The sequence below is a fragment of the Myodes glareolus genome, chromosome 23 (assembly GCF_982192425.1).
Source record: "Myodes glareolus chromosome 23, mMyoGla1.1, whole genome shotgun sequence".
Classification (NCBI taxonomy): Eukaryota; Metazoa; Chordata; class Mammalia; order Rodentia; family Cricetidae; genus Myodes; species Myodes glareolus.
Genome location: NC_142048.1, coordinates 56135166 through 56158737, shown reverse-complemented (window position 1 = coordinate 56158737; position 23572 = coordinate 56135166). Strand labels below are relative to the sequence as shown.

The 23572-nt window shown below is 46.0% G+C and overlaps 1 protein-coding gene across 2 annotated transcripts in view; it reads right to left on the bottom strand.

Annotated features, from left to right (window-relative positions):
- Positions 1–23572, bottom strand: part of Tubgcp3 (tubulin gamma complex component 3) — a 74540-nt gene that overhangs the window by 35131 nt on the left and 15837 nt on the right. For both annotated transcript variants that reach the window (XM_048456195.3, XM_048456193.3), the window contains exons 6-16: positions 22311–22483; positions 20587–20705; positions 19835–19960; positions 16709–16777; positions 16247–16379; positions 14905–15071; positions 6636–6746; positions 6238–6346; positions 4853–5042; positions 2515–2650; positions 1817–1885 (exon numbers count right to left, since the gene is read on the bottom strand). In XM_048456195.3, the coding sequence (XP_048312152.1) occupies positions 1817–1885; positions 2515–2650; positions 4853–5042; positions 6238–6346; positions 6636–6746; positions 14905–15071; positions 16247–16379; positions 16709–16777; positions 19835–19960; positions 20587–20705; positions 22311–22483 (1402 nt within the window). The remainder of the gene's footprint in view (positions 1–1816; positions 1886–2514; positions 2651–4852; positions 5043–6237; positions 6347–6635; positions 6747–14904; positions 15072–16246; positions 16380–16708; positions 16778–19834; positions 19961–20586; positions 20706–22310; positions 22484–23572) is intronic.

The window sequence follows — 23572 nt, the reverse complement described above, 5'->3', positions numbered from 1 at the left end:
CTGGTGCCGCTGCTCTCTGCTCTGATCTTTCAGTGCCCACCCCTAAGTTTGACTTGGGTTTTTATTATTGAGACCAATCAGAATTTGCACACCATCTATGACTGGGATGGCGGGAGGGCTGCCACGGGCACTCAGCATGAGAGCTGGAGATCTGAGCTACAGTCCTTGAGCTTGGGCAGCCAGCTCCCTGCCCTCCTACATCTCAGAGACTTCTGGGTACCATTATATCTGACAAACAGTGTCTAATACTAGTTTGAGCACGTGTGCTTGTGTACTAATATGCCTATAGTTAGGGCAATTGATAAAATTTTGCCACCCACAAACAGAAAAGCAAAAGTCATGCAGGAGAGCACTCCCACACTTATTCCTGGCTGAGCTACCAAACAACCCCAGAGTCCTTTCTTCTTTCTCCATCTGGCAGCCCAGGCTGCTGTCACAACAACACAGCTGACCTACGATTGATCCTGTGGGCCATGAAGAGCTGTCACAGAAGCGTGGTTAAAAGAAAGCTGTGGTATAAACTGTTCTTCAGTCCTGCTAAAGCTGTATTCAGAACCTGAGTCTTAGCCGTACCCAGAACACAATGGAACGCTGACATGACACACCTGGACCACACTCCTCCCTCCTCCTCACAGCCCTTCCACTTCCTCAACAACCAATGCAATTATCTTTACTAAGGGATCCTTGGCTCTGGGGCCCCAGAGGGAACTCAGGACCTGACTCATAAGTAAGTACTCTCCAGCCCTGAACTACATCCTGGGCCTTGTTATTGTATCCTTCATGAATGAAAATACATAATGCACATAAACTAACAAAGCAGATAATATGAAGTCCTAAATAACTTGCTGAAATACTACACGGTTTTGCACACTAACCGCTACTTAGACCAGTACTCAGGACACAAGCCAAGGAGAAAGGCCACTATGAATATGGCGAAAGAGTAAACTGAAGAATAGTTGTGCATTTAGACCAGTAGCTCTGACTTGATCAAAGCCAAATATGAGATTCGTGAGACAAAGAAACCTCCCTAACAGCTCTCGGGCCACACTGGACTTTAGACACATGGCATTCTGTGAATGTGGCTTTCATAATCATCATAACAAGGGCATGATTTAACCCACAGAAGGGACAGTCAAGAAGTCACTCTGCACCAAGCACTAGAGAAATGATTTTAGAGCCCAATCAGACCATACTTAGCAAACAGCCCCAACAATAAAAAGAAATACAATGTAGTTCCCCAGCATTTCAGATACAGAAATGACTAGGCGTCAGAGGTTCTGTGGTTAGGAGGACTGACTCAGTCCTAAAGTCAGACATGTAAAGGTGAACCTCAAGCTTCTGTGCTGTGGTAGGAGACGCAGCCCTTCTTTCTCAACATGGGTGAAAGAGCTGTGAACAACTCAATAGCTATGGACTCATCAGCTTTAAATCAATGCTAATATCAAATTTCATCTGAGAAGGAAAATGTGATTCCCCGAAAATATACTTTATGCTTCCTTTCAAATTATCCTAAATTAGTTGCTACAGTCTAAGAATAATGGCATAAAACGAACAATGCATTTATTAAGCACTTGCTGAAATCTGTGACAGAACAAATGATATTTCTAAGAATTCTTAAAATAATAGAGCATTTCAGCTCTCATTAATAATTATCTGAAACACAGTCTTGGCTTAAGCAACTCATTCAGTGGGTAAACCCTAACGGTACAATTACTTTGAACCTTAGTTTTTAGACAAGAAGTCAGTTTGAAACAATAAAATGCCAGCAATCCAAACAGCTGTGAAGATCACACACAAGTGCACAGAATGATCTTACGGTGGCAATCGGTCCATCAACGTGGTAATCCAGGCTGAAGACATCCCATCCGGTGTCACCTGGAGAGACCTAACAGTAGTAAAACAAAACAATGAGTGACCGAAAGGCTTGTTCTTACTGCTGAAGAGCCTGGTAACTGCTCTTAAAAAAGGCAGTAAAATAATGGGTGGGCTTTAAGTCACTAATGCTCTGCTGTACAACAGAGATCTGCCTCCTCAGCGCCAGCGCCCACAGTGGTGAGAAGAAAGGCACGTCACATGCGCTCTGCAAACACTACAGCACCGCTGTGGACAAAACCCCCAAAGCCTGCATTTCAAGAAAAGCACGGGTTCTAGCAGTGACGCAGTCAGTGAGACTCTCATTCACAGCCGCACCTCCAGACACCAGTGGTCCCTGCCTGCGGACCATGCGCATCACCTCCAATTTACCATTAAGTGTGGTTCACTTCACTAAGCATCCATGATGTCCCCATGCTCTGTGGAACCTGTTTCATGCACAGCATCCAATTTGGAAGCTGTCCCCTTAGAAGGATGATGTGACTTAAGAAGAACTTGCCTCCTCTAATACAGGGCGGAGCACACCCAGGATGCTTAGTTTCCAGGAACGACCAACCAGACTAGTGCTTGACCCAACAGGAAGATACTGGAGAGGACACTAGACTCAACTGCCCCACACACGCCCCCGGCAGCCTCACATACCTCCAGCAGCCTCACATCCAGCCTCCTAAGGATCTCCGGGCTGTCAAACTGGGCATTGGTGGCTCTAACAGCAGTTTCAAGAATCCCCGTCAAGTTATGTTGATATAAAGTCGTCGCTGGGCGAACAAGTTCTGGTCTTAAGAAATGTGTTCAAAATTAAAGTTATTGTTATTTGAATTTTTAAAAATTATGAATTAAAAAAGTAAAAGTACAAAAACTGAGAAGACAATGGGAAGGGTATAAATGTAGCTATAAACTCATTATGGTGCCCCCAGCAATCACCCTGTGGTCTTAGGCAGGTTTCTTAGAAGCCTTTTAAAGAGTTTAGCACCAAAACCCTGTGTTGCTCACTGTAAAGACAACCAAGCGAGCCATTCTGAGCACACACACCATGATCTGGAATGTTTCACTGTCTTCTAAGTGCTTCTTTTTCTTACCTCTGTACTTAATAGCTATTAAAATACCTTTAACAAACTCTCTAACACTGTTTCATCAAAAAAAAAAAAAGCTTCATGACATCAATTGCATACAGGGTTGTAGAAAGCATAGTTCTTCAAAATATTAAAAAACATTAATTTTCATTCAGCTTAGGCTGAAAGTACTTACAATGCTATATATTTTGATGAAATTTTCAAATTATGACTGGCCTAAGGGTAGGATTATTATAACTTCCTATGAAGATAAAATGTCTACACAAGTACAGATATAGTTCAAAAGGGCCCAGAGGAGCCACACCATCACACTTCAGTGCTAAGGGCTGTGTTTACAAACATGAGGCGCCCACTCTTCTGATCAAGAGATGGTGATCATCTCAGGTGTGCCTATGCAGTGCTAGGCAGAGACAAGGGGAAAGCAGGAGAGAATGGGAGTTCTCCCCTTACACTTAAATCCCACTTCTGAGAAGAGAAGACAGCACTGTCAGATGACACTCCAGGAGGGGCAGGGAGGGCCTGTGAAGACGGCATCTGCAATGCTCTCCAGATGGCTAATTCCATGCTGCCTGGTGAGGATGCCTGCACACATGTGCACCACGCACACCCACACTCCATGCTGCCCTCACACATGTGCACCACGCACACCTGATGGAGGAGGGTTATCTGTCTATTGTGTTATTTTCATTGGTCAATAAAGAGACTGCCTTGGCCCCTTGATAGGACAGAAAATTAGGTAGGCGGAGTAAACAGAACAGAATGCTGGGAAGAGGGCAATGAGGCAGATGCCATGGAGCCAACCACCAGGTCAGACATGCTGTATCTTTTCCGGTAAGCCACCACCTTGTGGTGCTATACAGATTATTAGAAATGGGTTAATATCAAGATATGAGAGTTAGTCAGTAACTAACTCTCTAGAGATAATGGGCCAGGCAGTGCTTAAATGAATACAATTTGTGTGTTGTTATTTCTGGGACTAAGCTAGCCGTGCGGGAGCCGGGTGAGGCGAAAAGCAGGCCTGCCCGCAGCCCCTCACTACAGATGGTGCCCAACGTGGATACCTGAATCCACAGAAAGCTTGAGAAAGCTTGGGAAAGAATAGAGTAAAGCATGTTTTCTTGGTAGCAGCAATTTCTCGGGTCTGCTCTGCTTGCTAGAGGCAAGCAAATGCTCTTAGATGCTTCCTGATTCAGCTTTAGCTGCAAAACTTTGTAGCTCCTTTAAGAGGTCCTGCCGTGAAACACTTAAACGGTGTTGATGAAAAGCTGAATGCATGCTTTTCGGTTCAGCTTCATTAGCACAAGCAAGGTGTAATGGTAACTCATTCCCTTTTCATCCTAAGAGGGAAGTTTAAATGTGTATCCTAAAGGGAACACTGACTCACGGCAAGTGGCAACACCCTACAAAGGCCTCAGTGCTGTGACCACATGTGGCCCATTCATCAACAGCCCTGTCTGGAGCCCTGAGCTGCACCAGGTACAGATGCTGCAACAAGGAAGAGGACAGCAGGCAGCACAGAGAGACGGGCAATGCTTTGTCAAGCTGCATAAAACATATCAACTAAAAGTCAATTTAAAATATGTAATTATCAAATTAGTTTCAAACTGAAGCCACAGTAACTGTGACTAACTCCACCCACTCAGGGAGCTACTACACATGTCAAGGTGCTCAGGGGGACAGGGGGTGTGCCCATGAACTCAGCAAGGCACACATCTGACAGTCTTCTGGCAACCAAAGAAGAAAGTAGAATTTAACCCACGAAAATAGTATCTATGTAGTTTGTTTTAAACACAGACTTTCTAAAAATTCAATTCATTGTCTCCTGAAACCATTATTCCTTTAAAGAAAAATCACCAGGTGTTTATCATGTTAAAGATACTGCATCCTTTAAAGACGGAGTTTCTCACTTCAGCAAATCCATTAGGTGCCTTATGAAGTCTCCTTGGCCGAGAAGCAGGTACCGCCGCATGGCCTGCATGTGTTCCAGCAAGCTGTACTTCTTATTGAGGACATCCAGTAGATATTTGCTGGTTTCAAAATAAGCAGCATCAATTTTCCCTTGAAATGCATTTTCTAAATCTGTGACTAAATCTGCAGCTGTAGAGAACAAAAGGGAAAGGTACACACCCATGTGTAACAACAGGGAAAGGTACACACCCATGTGTAATGTGCATCTTAACAAGGACAGTTAGGGCATACATGGACCCAGAGCCAACCCATCTGTGCAGACCCCAGACAGCCAGTCGGGGAAGGCAAGGCAGTCCTGAGACTGAAAGGTCAGGGTCCCCCTCACCAAGAGCAGATGCTGGCACCTGATTTCACTGCCTGTAAGCTCAAGGATCACAGTGCAGGCTGTAACTAACGTAAGTCTCACTAACTCGTCTCACAGCCACATCCGAGCATCAGAATCCCAATAGGACTAGGAGACTCCAGGAGTCCACCTACACCTCTTGTATGTTCTAACATGATAGAAAGATCTTAACTCCAGCACTACAAACAGTCTACCGACTCCTCTTCCATCTCTTAATCACAGTTATCTTCCCCCAAGTTGGCTCCGATCCCCTCTTTCTCCCAGGACTACCCATAAAATAAATGGAAGTCTGAACACAAGCTACTTGTGTGAGATGCTGTGGCTCTCAGGAATTGCACAGGCTGCCTCCTAACCTTAGAAGCCCTCAGAATGGCCTTGCCCTTAGCCATCGTGGAGAGACAGGCGCTCCCCAATTCTCTAAATTCTGCCCCAGCCTTTCGCTGGAGTTTTCATGCACCACTGCCAACACAACATCTTATGCAAAGTAAGAGAACCAAGATGGCAAGGGTACTGGGAGGCTGGAAATACCCCGAAAGGGGAGCATGGAGGCTGAGTCAGGCAGCAAGGAGAGAAATCAAAGAGGGAAGAGGAACAGATTTCTACCAGCTGACGGGAACCTACACAATGAAACCAACCTCTGAAGAAGCCGAGTCATGAGGCTAACACTGCCTTCTCATTGGCTGTATTTATTCACTATCTTTTTGTTATGAAGGAGAATAAAGTAATGCAAAATACTAAGGAGGAAATGGTCAATGCTACTCCAATGTTAACTCCATATTTTAAAAAACTGAACACCCACATAGCAATAGATTATTTCCCGGAAGTACATATATGCTGTGTATGATCCAGGTTACCTATGCACGCTACGGAGTAAAGAGTTTTGAGCAACATGTCACCACCGGTGTCGCTCCCACTGTCCCACACCATCACAGCCACGATCACTATCCCCATCCCTCCCATCACCAGCATCAAGAGCCATACCATCACCAGGGGACTCTGCAGGCTTAGTCACAGCTATCATTTTTGTAGTTGGTGTCTGATCGTGACAAACTTGGTGCAAGAAATTTATTGACTTTCCTATCAAAAGGACCTAAAAAGGAAAATAAGCTGATTACCTTCATACAAAGTTAGTGATCTAAACATCCAAATATTCATAAATTACATATTATTAGCTATTGATTTAAAAACACAAGATATGAGCACTGGATCTCTATCAAGTGAGTTCTTGGTGCTCAAGAAAACACGTGGATAAACATACATCTCCATTAGCAAGACACAAGAAAACTGCTTTAACTGGAACTCAGTTTGCTGTCACGTAGTTCACGCATTCTGAGTAATGACAACAGACAATGGCAAAGTGTCTTCCAGCCCAGCCCTACCTTTCTAGACTGGTCCATCGTCATGAAGGAAGGGATCATAGACTTTCTCAATGTGTACTTGTCATGCCACAGACGATCAGTTTTAACAGTCGGATCTGATGCCACGAAAAACTAAGAGTAAAGGAACACTGAGCATTAGAAATATTTGTGAAAAATACTAGCTACTAGTAACAAAATATTATTATAATTATTCTATAAGTAAGTTACTCAGACACCAGGAGTCCACTCGTTTATAAAACAAACTTGTTTGGCAAAGCATTCTGGACAGAAAGCTCTTGTAAGTTGATCATCTTTCCAGACATTTATAATCCAATTACAACAAGAACAAGCTGCGCCTTTCTGTGGAGACTCAGGAGCTTGTCTCAGCATGGATACCATTGAAGCCCCCCAGAGCCTCCAGGACCCGTGTTCTCAGGACTTCTGCCTGCTCGTGGAGTTCTGAACGTGGTTTCAACATGGAATTCAACAGCATTCTTAGCGCTCATGCCAGTTGCCCTGGGTTTAAGAGCTCCTGACCTCCTCCATTTAGAGCGCCACACAGCAGGCGGGGTCAGCACCACCTAAGCATGCACACAGCACACACACTGCCACCTGCAGCAGTGCCCACAGCACACAGGACCTCTTACACCAAGGCTGACTACAACCAGCTAGCCAAGGGCACTAGAGGAAGAGACCCTCATGTCACTCTCATCCAAGTCCCAGGTCATCTCCCCTCCTACACCCACATCGCAGGAAGGACTTTCTGTAGCAGGGAAAGACCCAGCTGCCACCGCCCCAGTTTACCTACACTATAAACTGGAGTGTAGATAAGGCTTAGTACCACTGCTCTGATCCCTGCTACCTTGCTTTCTGGAAGCAGAACTGATGGGAGAGGGATGTTCAGTTTGTACGTATGACGTCACACACCTTCAACGCCCATGCTGCTGGCACCCCCACAAGCAGGGTACCCTGCATTCTGTACCCTTAGCTAAATAAAGTTTAGCATACTGCCATACTGCCAACTCCCTTTCCTGTTTTCTTCTTGTGAACTGCCTTTTCTGTCTTTAGCCTACCCTTCTATTTCGATTTTTATTAGTACACAGATTCTTCAGGCATTACACATTTAAAACTGGGAATCACTGCATGTTACAGATTCAGCTTCCAGAGTTAAACACTTCCCAGTGTTTGCAGAATGCTCCATGTTTTTGTTTGTCCTATTCTGTTTGTTGTTGTTGTTGCAGCTTTGGGCTTCCCAACTCTCATACGATCTTCCCATTTTCAGATACAGAAATATATTTTACCACTTTATTTTTATTGCTTTGCTATTTCTATCATGTTATTCTAAATAAAATATTATCCTTTATTAGTAAAATTTTTCCTTTTATTTATTTATTTATTTTTATGTCCATTGGTATTTTACCATGGGAAGTTTCGGGTCCCCTGAAACTGGAGTTACAGACAGTTGTGAGCTGCCATGTGAGTGTCACAAGTTGAACCCAGGTCCTCTGGAAGAGCAGTCAGTGCTCTTAACAGCTGAACCATCTCTCCAGCCCAGTAAAATCTTTTTTATAGAAGTTTTTTATATTTTTGACATGTTATTAAAATGTCAGAGACTATCTGGGGTGGTGGTGCATGTCTTTAATGCTGGCAGCTGGGAGGTAGGTAGGTTACTGCAAGTATCGAGGCCAGCCTGGTCTACATAGTAAGATCCTACCTCAAAAATAGACACACAAAACAATGTAACTCAAAAGTTGAAACTATTAGATTCATTAGTTCTAACGGTGGTTTTTCTTGGGCTTTCCATTTAGACAATCACACAATTGATGATTAAAGCCAGCTTTGTTGAAAAAAAAATTCAAAAACCAAATGAATATGTCATAATCTATAATGATCATGCAATCATTAAAAATGAAGTTACTTACTAATTGTCATAGATCTCCAAGGATTTGAGGAAAACCACTAATCTTTCCAGGAAAAACAAAATGCAAATGTGCATTTACAAACACAAGTCAGACTAATAGCTAGTCAGGATTTCAAAGAACATTTTAAAAACTTGCAAATAATTTAAAGGAAAAGACACTCATTATCTATTTCTAAGAAAACATTATGCATGACGTAATACACAGTCCAGTTGGAACCGAGTACACACAAATATCACCCGTCATGATCAGATTACTAACAAAATCCCAACTCTCTGCTGGACGCATTTATAACTATCAGAACTTTTAAATTGCACATATAATTTGTAAATCAGAAAAGCTTTAATAATTGATACCAGTTAAACATTCTGTTGTATTTTAAGACAGCATTATTCTCCCAGAGCAATTAACAGTTTTTCTTCTGTAGAAATCCAGCCAAGCTGTGTAACTGTCAGTGATGAGGAGGTCCCCGCTTGACTCTGTAGGCCAAGCTTACGAATGCTGGCATTCTTGTAACCACAGAGAAAGAGTCATTTGCTTCCAACTAACGAACCTACCTTACACTCTTTTACTGTATGTTACCTTTGTAACTGAAAATATACAGCCAAGTCTCCACTCTGCTGAGGTTACAGTGCAACATGTACTGAAATTAACCCTGAGAGAAGCAAGAAAACGTTACAAACCCACCGTGAACATCTCTCCGGTTACCATAGCTGTGCTATGACTGCCCTTTGGCTTGTCATTCAATAGATTAGATTAACTGCATATAAATTATATTTCTCTGTTATTCACTTAAACACAAGAGCTAGTTTTTATAGACAGCACACCAATTTATCCTGATAGCTGGAGTGCAGCTGGGTTTCTATCAGCGTGAACAATAAGAAATTTTAATTTAAACCATAAAAAACTCCCAGGCAATTCAGTCACCTTCGGAAGTCATGAACACAGTGCTTCATCTAGTGCACGGGAGCGTGCAGTCACTCTAGAGCAGCTAGGAGTGCGCACAAAGGCTGCACTCCTCTTTAGAATATAATGAACTCTGTGAGACATATATGGTGGCAGAGGAAAGAACCAAGGTCAGAATATAATTGCAATAAGCCTTCATTATATTGATGTATTTTCCCCTCAAGGTCCTTTAATTTCTACCATTATGTCAAACACAGAAAGAATCTAGTGAAAAAAAAAGTCATTGTACCTTGATTTCTCATTAACTGCTAGACAAATGTACACTCCCCACCCCAAAAACAGGAGCAAAGGGGACATTTTCTTAGCACGCAACTTAGTTCCTAGGAATCCTATACATCAGCACAGACCACAACAGCTCCCACACCAAAGTGCCTGCTATTGCAGACGGGACTCCAACTTAGTACTTAAGAGCTCACAGCACTTTCAACGGGGCACAATTCAGTCAGCTCCTTGTGTCACGAAGGTCATGGACCAGGCAAACTTCAATTCTAGTATTTCAAAAGGCACCAGACTGGTCCTTGCCTGAACTTACCCCTAAGTATTCAATACGTGTGATGATATTTTGTTTATGTTTTAACAAATAAAACTTGCCTGAAGATCAGAGTATGGAGCTAGCCATAGAGGTCAGACAGTGGTGGCACACACCTTTAATCCCAGAACTCAGGAGACAGAGTCAGAACTCTCTGTGAGTTCAAGGTCACCTTGGGCTACACTAGACTAAATCTGTCTAAAAGAGAAACAGAGCCAAGCAATGGTGGCTCACACCTTTAATCCCAGCACTAGGGAAGTGGAGACAGAGTGATATGGCTGGGCAAAGAGAGGAATATAAGACAGGAGGAGACGAGCTCAGGACTCAGTCTGAGGACTTACAGAGACAGGACATTCCATTTGGTCTGAGGATCTCGCAGAGGTGAGAACTAGTGCCTAGCTGATCTGCTGATCTGATCCTTCAACTTTCACTCCCTAATATATAACTCCTGGTTTTATTATTATCACCAATTAGAAATCATGTTGCATCATGTGTGATGTTAAGTGGAGCTATTTTGCCTCCTGGTGCCTCGGTTTACAATTTACCAAGTACAGAGAAGCACACGGGGTCTTTGTCACTGACTAGCAGGGTTGTTAGTTTGAGAACCCTAGTATCAGATACAGGTGTACCCCCCTTCCCAGTGCACACCTACACAGTGCATGCTGGGCTTTTCTGTATGTAAGAGCATGTCATCTGGAATGAGGAAAGCTTATTTCTTCCTTTCTTTTCTACTCAGCTGGATTCCTCTTCACGTCTGTCTGGCTAGCGTGCAGCACAATGCGGAGTAGGAGTCGTGATGGCCGATACCTTGTCTTGATCTTCATCCAGTGAAAAGGCAGATGGCCTCTCACCAGCCAGGCATTAGCTGTTACTGTTCCAGAAAAAAGTTCCTTTCTGATCAAGGTTCAGTATTTTATCATCAAATTGTGCTGGATGTTAGCATCAACAGAGCAGACTGTTCCCACATTCTAGCCATGGCTCATACCTCTCTATTATGGAGATAAATTCCCTTGCTATAAGGCAGAATTTAAATATGCTCCTGAATTCTGTGTCCTGGTACTGAGTGGAAGCTTTCCACATTTATAGTCCTAAGGGATGTGGCCACGTATTTGTCTTGTGTGGTGCTATAGTGGCCTCATAAAACAGACTCCATGTTCCCTCCTATTGTACTTCCTGAAGTGCAAGAAGGCCTGGTGGTGAATCTGTACCAGACTCACTGAACAAGCATCACAGCATGGCCTTTCCCCAGGGATTATCTCCATCACTGACAGACCGACAGGGCTCCTGGAGGTCTGAGCACATTCCTGTTTCTCTGGAAATCCATCTGAGAAATTCTGCATTCTGAGAACACTCTCAGGTTTTACTTAAGTCTCTCTTTTCTCCATTTCTGCACGAGACTTTCACTGGCTGCAGAATTCCCAGTGATGTTACTCCATGCACCCGCCACCTCCTGGCTTTCTCATGGAAAGGCAGCTGCTGAGCTCAACAGCAAGCAGTGGAAGACGGTGCCCCTGTCCCTGGCTCTCTGCAGACCTGTTCTAACATGCCTCACTGCTCTCTGTGGACCTCTCGATATGGTTCTCATCGACTGAACACGGATAATAAATGATTTTGCTCATCAGCTCCATGCCACAGGCTCAAGCTGTCTTTTCCCTCCCTTCCTTGTTCTCCCCGTATGTCACACTGGGGCGGCCTCATCTCACTTCCAGGAGTGGGTGTGTCTCTTCTCTGCTAAGTCTGCAGTAGAGCAGTCAGACCATTTGCTGCTGTGGGGACAGCACACTGAAGAAAGGGAGGTGTCTGTCGGTCATGGTTCAGAGATGAGGCCCGCAGTGGCAGGCAGCGTGCAGAGCAGAGGATGCCACCCTCCCTGGCTTTCTCTCTTCCCTCTTGTTGAGTCTGGGCCCCCAGCCCGCTCTCGGGTGCTGTTGTTCACATCTGACGGACTAGTCCTCGCCGGACTCCTCTTCTCAGACACACGGGGTGACTGACTGCTCAGCAGGCACTGTGAGGCACTCAGGCTGACCACAGCAGCCAGGGGTTTCAGCTCACAGGTTCTAGTTGGCTCCTTTTCCAGTTCTCTTTGCTGAAGAAGCACTTCCTCTGCAGACAGTCCATACACCACACGAGATCCGTGACTGCACAGCTCACACACAGCCACTCAGTCAGCACTTAAAGAAAGTCAGCTTCACAACCAAATTATAACTCACTTTAGCCATGCCAAGGAAGAATTATAGGAACTAAAGAGGCAAAGTCCTCAAATTTTCATTACACAGTAATCAAATGCACAATGTAATTCTCTAAGCTACTGACTTTTAAGGAAAATCTTGCCAGAAGCAACTTAAAACTTAAATAAAAATTATTTATAGAATTCACCAGACAATGAAGGACATCAGGGTCCTATACTCAGGGACAGAAAATGGCCAAATGTCACCCAATATTCCAGACTGAAACAGGCTTGGGCGAATCTTGCCCCCTGCGGCGTGTCCTACACTAGTCCACAGAATGCCCTGAACAGGCCCGACCTTTACAGATCCAGGTGAGAGGGAAGGCTGAGTGAGGTAGACCCAGCAGTGACGGAGCGGCTTTTAGTCATGGTAAAGCGAACTGCAGGGGCAAGCGCAGCAACCCTCGCAAAGACCACGCTGCCCCAACCTCAGAAGGCACTGCTACCTGTCAGTCATCACTCACCAACAAAGGGTCACTGGGCAAGGAACTGGCAGACAAACAACTAAGGGCCTTGGCCATGCAGGTGCCCTGTGTAAATTCAGGGGTGCTGCATTAGCATCCGACTGTAGAGCCTTTGGGGGTGAGGATGGGTAAGAATACTAATGAGACACTGTACTGGCATGCTGGGTCTCGGGTAACCCTGGGGAGGACCCAGGGGTGTCTGCAGAACTTGTGGGACTTTTCTAGGAATTTTAAATTAAGTAAACAGAAAAGCATGAGAAGAATAAGAACTGGGGTTGTTTGTTGAGTGACGAGATGAACCAATTCTACTGCACTCAACAAAGACGCTCGCTTAGCAACTCACAAAACTGAGATCTGGAGAGCCGGTTCAGTGGGTGAAGGAAAACAAAGCCTGGGCAGGGCTGGAGAGAGCAGGTACTGCAATTGCAGAGAACGAAAGCTTGATTCTCACCACCCATACTTGGTGGCTCACAGCTTCCTACTAACTCCAGCTCCAGAGGAGTCAAAGTCCTTTTCTGGACTCTGGGCACTATCCTTAAACATGTGCAATTTCAAATAAGATAAGGTCCTTTTTTTTTCTATATATAGATATTGGAAACGATAGATAGATAGACAGACAGATAGATGATAGATAGATAGATAGATAGATAGATAGATAGATAGATAGATAGATAGATAGATAGAGATAGACATAGTTTCTGTAGTACATATAGTACATATATATATAGTTTCCAATTTAGATAGATATGTTTTCCAAAATAGATATATCTACATATCTAGATATAGACAAATATAGATATATAGTTTCCAATTTTGTGTTTTTATGGGATTTCTCTGTGTGTTTCTGTATGTATAGTTCTTGTGCCTTTCCTTTGTCTCTTTTTCTTTTGTTTATTCATTTGTTTTGTACTATTCTGACAAATTTGTTTTTACTTTATCATATTTTATTATTTTCTAGATGCTCATTTGTTTTCTAGTGACAGAGAATGGGTATGGATTTGGGTATGGACGGGGAAGTAGGGAGGACCTGTGAGGAGTTGAGAGAGGGGAAACCATAATCAGAATATTATATGAAAAAACATAGAAAAAAAATAACAATACCATTAAAACAAACCCTGGATGCATTGGCATGTAATTGTAAATTGAATTCTAGAGACACAGACAGGCCAGTTCCTGGGGCATGTTGGATGGCCAGCCCGGTCTGCTCAGCAACTTCCAGGTCAGTAAGAGACCCTGTCTCAGGAGTGAGGGTGGAAGTGCCTGAAGAGCAATACATGAGACTAACTTCTGGCTTACACACGCACACACGCACGCACACACGCACGCACACACGCATGCACATATAGGCACACAATAAGTCAAGGCCTAAAGTCTTACATTCCCAGCAGCAAGGTGTCCTCAAAAGAACACCCAAGTGCGTACCGTCCTAAATCACAAGAAGTCAGTGTCTGTACCACACATTTCAGAACTCCAGAAAGAAGGGTGGTGGCACAGGTTAGGGGTGGAGCATTTGTCTAGCAAGCATGTGGCCTAAATTCAACCTTCCCTTTCCCTGAAAAATACCTCTCCTGCACTCACTTACATGGTAAACATTGGCAGTTTTATGATGAATGCTGTATTTAGCGTGGCATCTGTTTATTTCTTAACGTCTTAGTATGTGTTAGTATATGATACAACTTTTATCAGATGTCTGCCGTTCCACTTCTGAGTGCCACTGACAACACGCTTGAGTGTGATGTCCCTAGCCTGTTCCCCAGCAACTGCCAAGTCCTGTTTGCTGCATGGCTCTGCGTGCTGCCTCACACCGTAACTACTGTACTGCAGAAGGAGACAAGCACATCCGTCAGCTTGCTTCACTCAAACCATCAGCAGCACAGCTGATCAAGCTTATAAAGAGGCCAAGTGAAGAGACACCTCCCAAGCTGTGCCACCAGGCCCCAGGGAGGCCAGGCCGCTCTGGTCAGTCAGCCAGTGAGCCTTGACGTGCACCTTGCTGAGCTCCCAGCAGTGATCCTGAGAGAACAGCTTACCACTAACCATGTAATAAGGCACAATGCCCAATGTGAATGGCCTTCAAATGAGGTACAGGCACAGTCCTGTTCAGAGGAAATGAAATGGTTGAGATAAGTCACATTACTGGACAAGGCAGTGCTCACAGCCCTTAACCCCAAGTCTTGGTACTTACTTCATGGTAAGTGTCCTCCAACTCCCCATCATATATCCATCGGTAGAGGAAGCTGAGGATAGGGTGAGACACTAGGCTCAGAATGTGCTGCACAAGGGACTTCATGTAGGGGTCTCCTGTCTTTGTGTAGGCATGAACAGCAGAGGCCAGCTCACCCCCTTTCCGTCCTAGGGGAATGAGGAAACGCACACAGAAATAAATATCCAAATTTGAATTCATGACATAAACCAATCACTTAACATTAAACAAAAGAGTCAAGTAGCAGAGACAATGTGCATCTGCTCCCCTCCGTTACTAAGGACTCCTTACATTTAGCAGCAGCATGCAATGAGAAAGGCCCAGGCTCTGCACACACTCAAGCAGGAGTCAGCCAAGGAGTTTCTCAGTTATAAAAGTGACCAGCTGCCCAGTCTAGACACTTGAACTTCCCATTTCACACTGCAGTTTAGTACACACCTAAGTATCCATGAAAAGCAAAGGGTCTAAGGAGCAATAATGACAAGACGTGGGGTGTGGCACACAAGGTCCTGCTCCCTGCCAGTGGCAGTGCAACCTGACATTTATAGGCAGCTAGGGCCCAGCAGAACCTCTGTGGAAGGGCAGAAGTGGCAGAATGGCTTCCAGCAATGCAAGCACAATTATCAGTGTTGTATTAGAAGCTGAGGGTTTTACGTGGCCCTGAGTCTTACACAGACTGCTCTGGGGTGCATGCAGAGGGGCCGATAAGCAGACACCTAGGACCCAGGAGCAGTTCCTTTAACAACATCTGCCAAAGTCCAAACAGGACAGATAAGACAGCTACAAGGCTTTGGTGACCAACTAGCTACTAAAGAGGTGAAGATGCCACAGGAAAGATGGATGGCAGCAGGGGCCCAGCTGGCAGAGGTGTGGTATGAGAAGGGATGGAGGAGTGGCTTAGTTTTGTTCCACTTCTCTCTGTTTCACAGAATTAGCACAAGTGAGGGAGGCTACCCTGGAGAGTCTGTTGTAAACTTGGACTCAGGTGCGTGTAAGTTCGGGTCCTGGGCAACTCAGTGGGGGAGAGCAGCAAAGAGTGGAGAGCATGGGAAGGCAGGGAAGGCTGCCAGGTAAAGCGAGCAGGTAGGAGCACAGGTAGGCCCTGGTCACCAGATGCAGCTCCTTCCCAGTTTCCTCCCGGTGGCACCCTGAGTGGCTCAGGTTAATAAGCAGACAACACTGGTACAGGGTGACTTTCCCCGTGAGCCCATATCTATTATCTGCTCACTGAGTGTACCCTCCAGCCGAGCAGAATCTCGGGCCCCACCTACAAACAAGTTTTGCACTAAAGTCTAGAAGCACAGAAAAAAGGAACTCAGAAGACCTTGGCAGTGATCTACCAGCGCAGCAAGGGTCTTTAGTCTTATTTTAGGGTCATATGTCCAAACCAGGAGGCGCCGCAGTGTGAGGCTACTCTCCAGTCCCAAATTCACACCCTGGTCGTCCTCTAGCTGGAGCTGAAAACAACAGAGAGAGGTTAAACAGAAGTAGCTGAGAACATCCCATAAGCCCTTAAGCCACACAGTGAAAACAAGCCATAACTATTCTAACGACAAAGTCAAAGGTCCCGTTGTAACACTACAGCGCTTTCGTACTGCATACAACTAAGACTTCATACAGTAGACAGGACCCTGAAAGGAGCAATTAATTGGCTCTAAGATGCAATGAACAAATCTTGCATTATGGAAATGGTTACTCTTGTATATGTATGAAGTAACAAAATCCCCTCTAGAGCATCAATGTTCTAACCCTTGAGAACTGGAAGGATTCCATGGGAAGCACTTACCTGGGAGTGCAGAACAGAGAGGAGCCTGTAGTATTCTTTGAGCTCTTGATGCAAGGCAGCACAAAAGCTCTGTATGGGAGGGATGAAGAGGTTAAAGCATGGCCATGCACACACAATGGCTCTCTCTGAGAGAGGAGACACCTCCCCACGAAGCTCAGCAGAACAGAAATCCTGGACCTGCAGCCTCTGTTCCAATAACAGAAGCACGAGCCTTGTGAAGAGAAATGGGGATGTGGCTTTTTCTCATGAAGCTATAGGTGTGGTCAGCTTGGAGGATGGCCCTTTAAGTTTTAGAGCCAGAGTTCCTGAAATGCTCTTTGAAGCATGAGGAACTTCTAGAAGCCCCAGCTTGGACGTGGTTCACATTCCCACTCAGTGTACTGAGCACTTCTCTTTGCATCTCCAGCCTGAACACTCTCAGAAGCAGTAAAGAATATCCCCACTGGCCTACAGTATAATGATAAGACCCTCCTGGCATGAACCCAAGGCTATCAACAGAGCACTCAGCCCAAAGTCTGTGTTGTAAGACAAGCTACCATAAACACATCAGCAAAGGCTAAGATCTATCCTCTTTAAATAAATATGCAGTTCCATGGTTTCCCACACACCTTAATGTGATTCACAACCTCATAAAATATGGGTTTATTTTAACAAACAGAGGAATAAAATGCCCTTTCAGCTAAAGATGAACAAAAAATGCACATTTTAAACTTCTATAGTTTTAAAGATAAGCATGCCAACTTTGCAGACACAGCACTTCTGAAGTCAGACTGGTAAGATGAACTGCCCCAACCGAGGGAACACGGACCTTGGGGTGAAAGCCTGGGTTCCCAACGAAGGGCGACCCTCCACATCTCCCATCATTGTGCACACGCACTGTTCTATATAAGGAAATAATCTGCACAGGGGCACAGAAGTCCTTACTAGACTACTAGTCTCCCTAGTGCTCCCAGAGACAGCAGTGTGGAATTTGCTCAGGCACATCACCATGTTCTACAAAACTGCCACCCCATCTTCTAAGAGGGCAGAACCACAAGCAAATATAAGGTTAAAACATAAACAGTTTCATCAACTGATCAAGAGCTTTCAAGCTGCAGTATTGCATAGAGAATGCAAACCTGCAGACTACACAGCTGAAATTACAGGTAGCTCTATATCTAAACGTCCATATAGCAGGGTTCCATGAGCACTGTCATCTACAGCCAGAGAGAGTGCGTGGTTAGCTGGGCTGGGCTGCCTGGGCTTGCCAGAGAGAAGGGATGCTGAGAACCATACTGGAAGTGAGATGAGCTCTTCTGAGGCTTCAGAGAGAACATGCACAGTTACTACCCAGGGCAACAGACACAGAGCCACCCAACAGGGGTGCAGATCACCCCAACAAGAGCACTCAACAAATCTAATGTGGTCAGCCATAACTTCTTGACTTCACAGCAGGAAATGAGATGGAAAGTCACTTTCAGGAGTTACATGCGGCTGCCTCCCACTGTCAGAACATGTCAAGATAAACTTCAGTAGAACAACTTCTGCTTCTGCAGAATCAGTGAATGAATACCAGCTTGCTGATTTCAGAGACTGTCAGGGTAATCAATTCAATAGGAGAACAAGATGTAAATACTGTAAGATTCTCATGACACTGCAGTGATAAGATGTCTAAGATACACAGCTGGCAAACATCAGTACCCAGAATGCACAAAGGTGAAGAGACTCAGTCTGAATCTTAAAGGAGAGAATTGAACATTTCTCAAGACACAGCCAATGGGTACCTGAAAAAAAAATGGGCACCAGGGACATGTAGACCAAAACCTGAGAAGCAGCCTGACTCCAGGAAGAGCCGCCATTGTCAGGAATGGAGACAAGAAACCGGAACTGGGGGCAGGGTTATGCAGAGGCCCCTCACATAATTAAAAATTACAATTTCCAGATGCCAGCACCACACCACAGGGCTTGTGTCCAAAGGACGCGGGGTCAGCATGTTGAAAGGACGCAGGGTCAGCATGCTGAGGGCAGAGCCGTGCTGTGTCCACCACTGTAGCACTATTCACAGCAGCTGATAGAGAAATGCCGCTGAATTCCGCTCAGTCAGAAAAAAGGAACTGTCATCGCAGACAGGATGAAAGGTGAAGTCAGTAAAGGCTCTGGCCCCGGCTAGGCTTGTTTCTAGTGTCAGCCCTCAGGAAGAAGGGCAGTGGTCAGCTGGCCAATCCCTGGACAGCAGACAGTACCAGAGGACATTGGCAGGCTCGGGACCAGCAGCTAACTATGCACTCCCTCTTCACCTTCCTATTACAGAAGGAAACTATGAAGAATAGACAGAACCTATGCCAAGTGACAGACTGAAGCTGAGCCCCATCTCGGAGGTCTCACTTCAGAGTCCAACTCCTGGCAACCACCCACACTGCCCTTGTTACACTCCAAGCCACTAGCCAAGCTGCCCCTCCCATTCTCTGACCACCAGCTACACTCCAGCTGAGTTTCTGGCCACTAACCACGCTGCCCCTGTAACACTCCTGGCAACGAGTCACACTGCCTCTGTAACACTCATGGCTACCAGCCACACTGCCCCTGTTACATTCCTGGCCACCAGCCACGCTGCCCCTGCCATGCTCCTGGCCACCAGCCACACTCCAGCACCTCTCTGTGCTGCCTGTGATCCTCTCCAGACATTTCTGTAGATATCACTGGCAACAACTACTGCCTAAGAATGCAACCGAGACCAAAAGCTCACACACCAAACCTATGCAAGAGGCTGGGATTTTGGAAGAACTCCTGCACACACTTTTCTATCTGCTGCTCCCCTCAAGATCCAGCAGTCGGAGCAGGTAGCTGCTTCAAGGGACATGCAGGTCCATCAGTGACTCAGCCATGGGCATCTGGGAGTGACAGCAGCAGGTTCCCACTTCCCATGACTGTAGCACTAGCAATGTGGGGCATTCCTTATCCTCCAGGGCGGCTGGAGCTCTTTCCTCTGACCTCCATCTGTTACCCGTTCACCAGCTCCCAGAGTTGCATCTTCTCAGCAGACCCTGACTAACAGCGTCATCCGTCACCAAGGACTGTCCTGAACAAGAGCTCTGACTCAAACCTTAAAGATATCAGGCACTTCAAACCTAACAGTGATGAACATACCTGACCCACAAGTCCAAAAGAGCGGTCCAGACTTCTCTGGTCAGCATATTTTCTGATTTTGTTATGTAGCCATCCCAACTCCGCAAGCCGGACTGCCGTGTCCCTCAAAGATTTATTTAAGTTTGCCTGAAAAGTAAACACACCAGAAATCAAAACTCAAAAGTGAACGCTAGAACCCATCATCAGCCCCAGGCACTGTTCTAAGAGTCTAACCTTAATCACCCAGCACAAGAAAGTCTGAAGAGACTACCACACCACCAAGAGAGAAAGCATGGCAACAGAGAGGACACAGTGAGAGGACACCAGACTCCTGCTGTGTCACCCTGGGATACCATTCTGGGGCGTGCCCACCAGGGACCTTGACAATCCTCAGAGACACAAGGAGCGATGACCCTTGTCCTGCTGAGAAAAGCCAAGAACGGGAGCAGGGATGTGGAAAGACGGCATTGGAATGCTGTGTCCAGGACTGGGCACCACAATGGCCTCTGTTCCTTGGGTCCCCACCTTCACTACAGCAACCCCATCAGTGGACTCATGGGGGAAGCAAGCACTACCACAGAGGACCTGTGACAGATCATATCAGCCACAAATGGGCAGGGCAAGAACCACATCCAGCTGTGAAACTCATCAGACGCCAAGTCTACTAAGACTCAGGAATGTCAGTCAGTGAGCAGTCAGTGAGAAGCTTGACATCTGGACCCCACTGAGCGTTCTCATCTCTGAACACTGCAGGCAGGATCCAGTTCCCATACCTTTCCTTCCACTTTGTAACAGTTTTCAGAGTGGCTCATTTTGATATTTTTGCCATCGATGCCCTGGAATACGTAGAGAATATCTCTTACAAGTGCTGCTTCAGTAACTTCCAAAGTGCCTGCAAAGGATTTTTAAAAGACAGTAAGGAACACTCTCCATGTAAAATGAGCTGCAGGACTATTTAGCTGTGTTATACATTTGCTCCCAGACCACATATATCAACTCTACCGAGGTGTGTGAATGTAAGTGAGCTCAAGAAGCAAGAGAAATGTAAGACAGAAAGTATGGTCTCTCAGAGAGGGGTGGGGCTCCTGGAATGTCCCCTCTGAAGTCTTTGAAGACAAGCCTCCCTATGACCATCAGACAGGTAACAACAGCACAAACCAACCATAGGAAGTAGTCACAGGATAGGGGGTTGGGTAATAACAGCTCACTGCAAGGTGAACTACAGTAGAAATGGAGTGTGCGGCTAGAAAAGACATCAGTTTTCTCAGGTCTTCTGAACAAATGCTACAAGAAACTTAAGGTGTTAAAAATGAGGGCGAGAAGAGCAACACCCAGAACCCCAGGATGCCGAGGAGACCCAGGGAGACTCGGAAGCAGTCAGATGCAGAGGCACCACACGGAGTGCAGCTGGAGCACACCCCTGGCTGAGCGCAGGATGGCTGCAGTCATCCATCAGGCTAACCGTGTCCTTACAAAGAAGCAGCTAACAGCCAGCTGTGAGACATGGCTTCCTGCTCTTTCTTTCTTCTTCTGTCCACCTTGACATGAGCAGGAGTAAACTCTCCTAGTGCGGACAGACTCTGGAGCAGACCTTGGCTGTCCATAAGGCCCACCTCCATCTGGCTACTTGAAGTCTATGCTGACAGAGGCACCTCTCTCCTCTGTGGTTCGCTTTACAATCATCTATCCAACCACTTATTTTAACCTATTTGCAATCCTCTTAAACTGCATCTCTTGGAAGCAGCAAGAACTACTCAGACTGTTACTGTTTTTAAAACTGTCGCTGAAGGTAAGTATTTATGCCTCAGCAAGTGCGCCAGGTTAAAGCAGCGAAACCACTACTGTCCCTACCTACCCACTGCTCCTCCTTACTCTCATCTACTTTCAGGTCCCCTCTGGCTACGCGGGGAAACAGGTCTGCAGGCTGAGGACAGTGCACTGCACAGGCTTGCTCCACACAAGGGTAAGTAAGCATCACCCTCTGAGTTCCCACCTTACACACAGTAGAATAATGTAGTTGAGAAGGTAGCATATGTGGTTGGAATGTAAAATAAAGAAAAAAATTAAAAATAAAAAACAAATTCAAAACAAAACAAACAAACAAACAAAAAAACCCTTAAAGAGGTCTTCCTCTCCCCAGCACAGAAACGCCAGTGTGTTTCCTTCACATTACCGGCACCATGCTAAGCACAGTACCATGACCCAGGGGATGCCATCCTCCACAGAGCTTGGATTTGGGCATAAGAAGTGATCTTCCTGAAGCTCTGAGTGACTTCCCAGGAAGGACAATAGAATGAGATGGGGAGGGGACTGGGACAAAAAGGCAGACTACAACAGAGGCAACAAATCAATCAGACAGATGGCCAAGAGGGGGCAGGTAGCAGGACGCAGCAGAGATTCTGGGTTTTATCATATGAAAACTAAGGAATCACTGCATGTGAGGTTCCAGCTTTAAGACGAGAGTAAAATGGCTTCTAAATACCAAAACACATCTTACCACTTGGGTCTCCGTCTCTCCTTGACCTCGTCATGCTGCGAGAAAGGGCGTTCGGTAAACCCTTGGAGGTAGGCGTTTGTGAAGAAGACTGACTTGCACTCAGTGTCCACGCCAGACGCGGCCCCAGCTGCTGCCGAAGGCCATCACCGACTCCCGGAGCTTGATGAGACTGCCTAGAGAAAAAAGAGACATTTCGGCTTCAGACAACCAGACTGTCCACCAGAGACAGAAACATGCCAGGAACTGTCCTTGTGTTCCTACACTAGTGCAGAGTCTCCTAAACCACAGAGCCCACACAATCAGCTCCAGCCCCCGCTCCCCCCCCCCCCGCACTGTCCAGATGCAGACTCAGCATGTAGACCTACTCCAGGTAACACCTCTTCCTGCTCTCCATGCTTCTCTACCCTACTTGAGTTATCAGCAAACACACAGCATACATATACCCACACCTAAGCAGTTTGAAATTCTAAAGTAGTTTTAACATCAAGATCATCAGAGCCTTTCATTCACTCAACACCTGGACCCTGTCTCAGCTGCTGGCCACCAGCCCCCACCCCCACCATTTGCAGGCACACTATGAAAAGAGATCTTTCAGCTTTAATTCATTTGAAAAATATACAAATACATAAAATGCGCGGCAAAGTAACCTGGAAAACATATCACAGTTGCTCCATGAAAATCTAAGAACCTGATGTTGATTTCCAGAGACAACTGTAACAAAACCACTGCTTCTTGGAAGACTGGAGGAGCCATAGGGCTCTCAATTGCACCTGCTGCCCTCAGGGTGCTGTGTGACAGTCATTCTCATCCTGCACTGCCCCCAGGATGAGGAGCACCACCACGCCCGTCTTCCACTGCCCCCAGGATGAGGAGCACCACCACGCGCCTCCTGCACTGCCCCCAGGATGAGGAGCACCACCACGCTCCTCCTGCACTGCCTCCAGGATGAGGAGCACCACCACGCCCATCTTGCACTGCCCCCAGGATGAGGAGCACCACCACGCCCGTCTTGCACTGCCCCCAGGATGAGGAGCACCACCACGCCCGTCTTGCACTGCCCCCAGGATGAGGAGCACCACCACGCCCCTCCTGCACTGCCCTCAGGATGAGGAGCACTGCCATTCTTGCCCTGCACTGCCCTCAGTGGAGACAGGCTCAGCAATACTACACATCTAAAAAGCATTGTAAATGTAAACTAAAAGCCTAGTTCAGCTCAAAACTGTCTATGTCACTTTTTCATGACAACAATAACCACTCTAAGT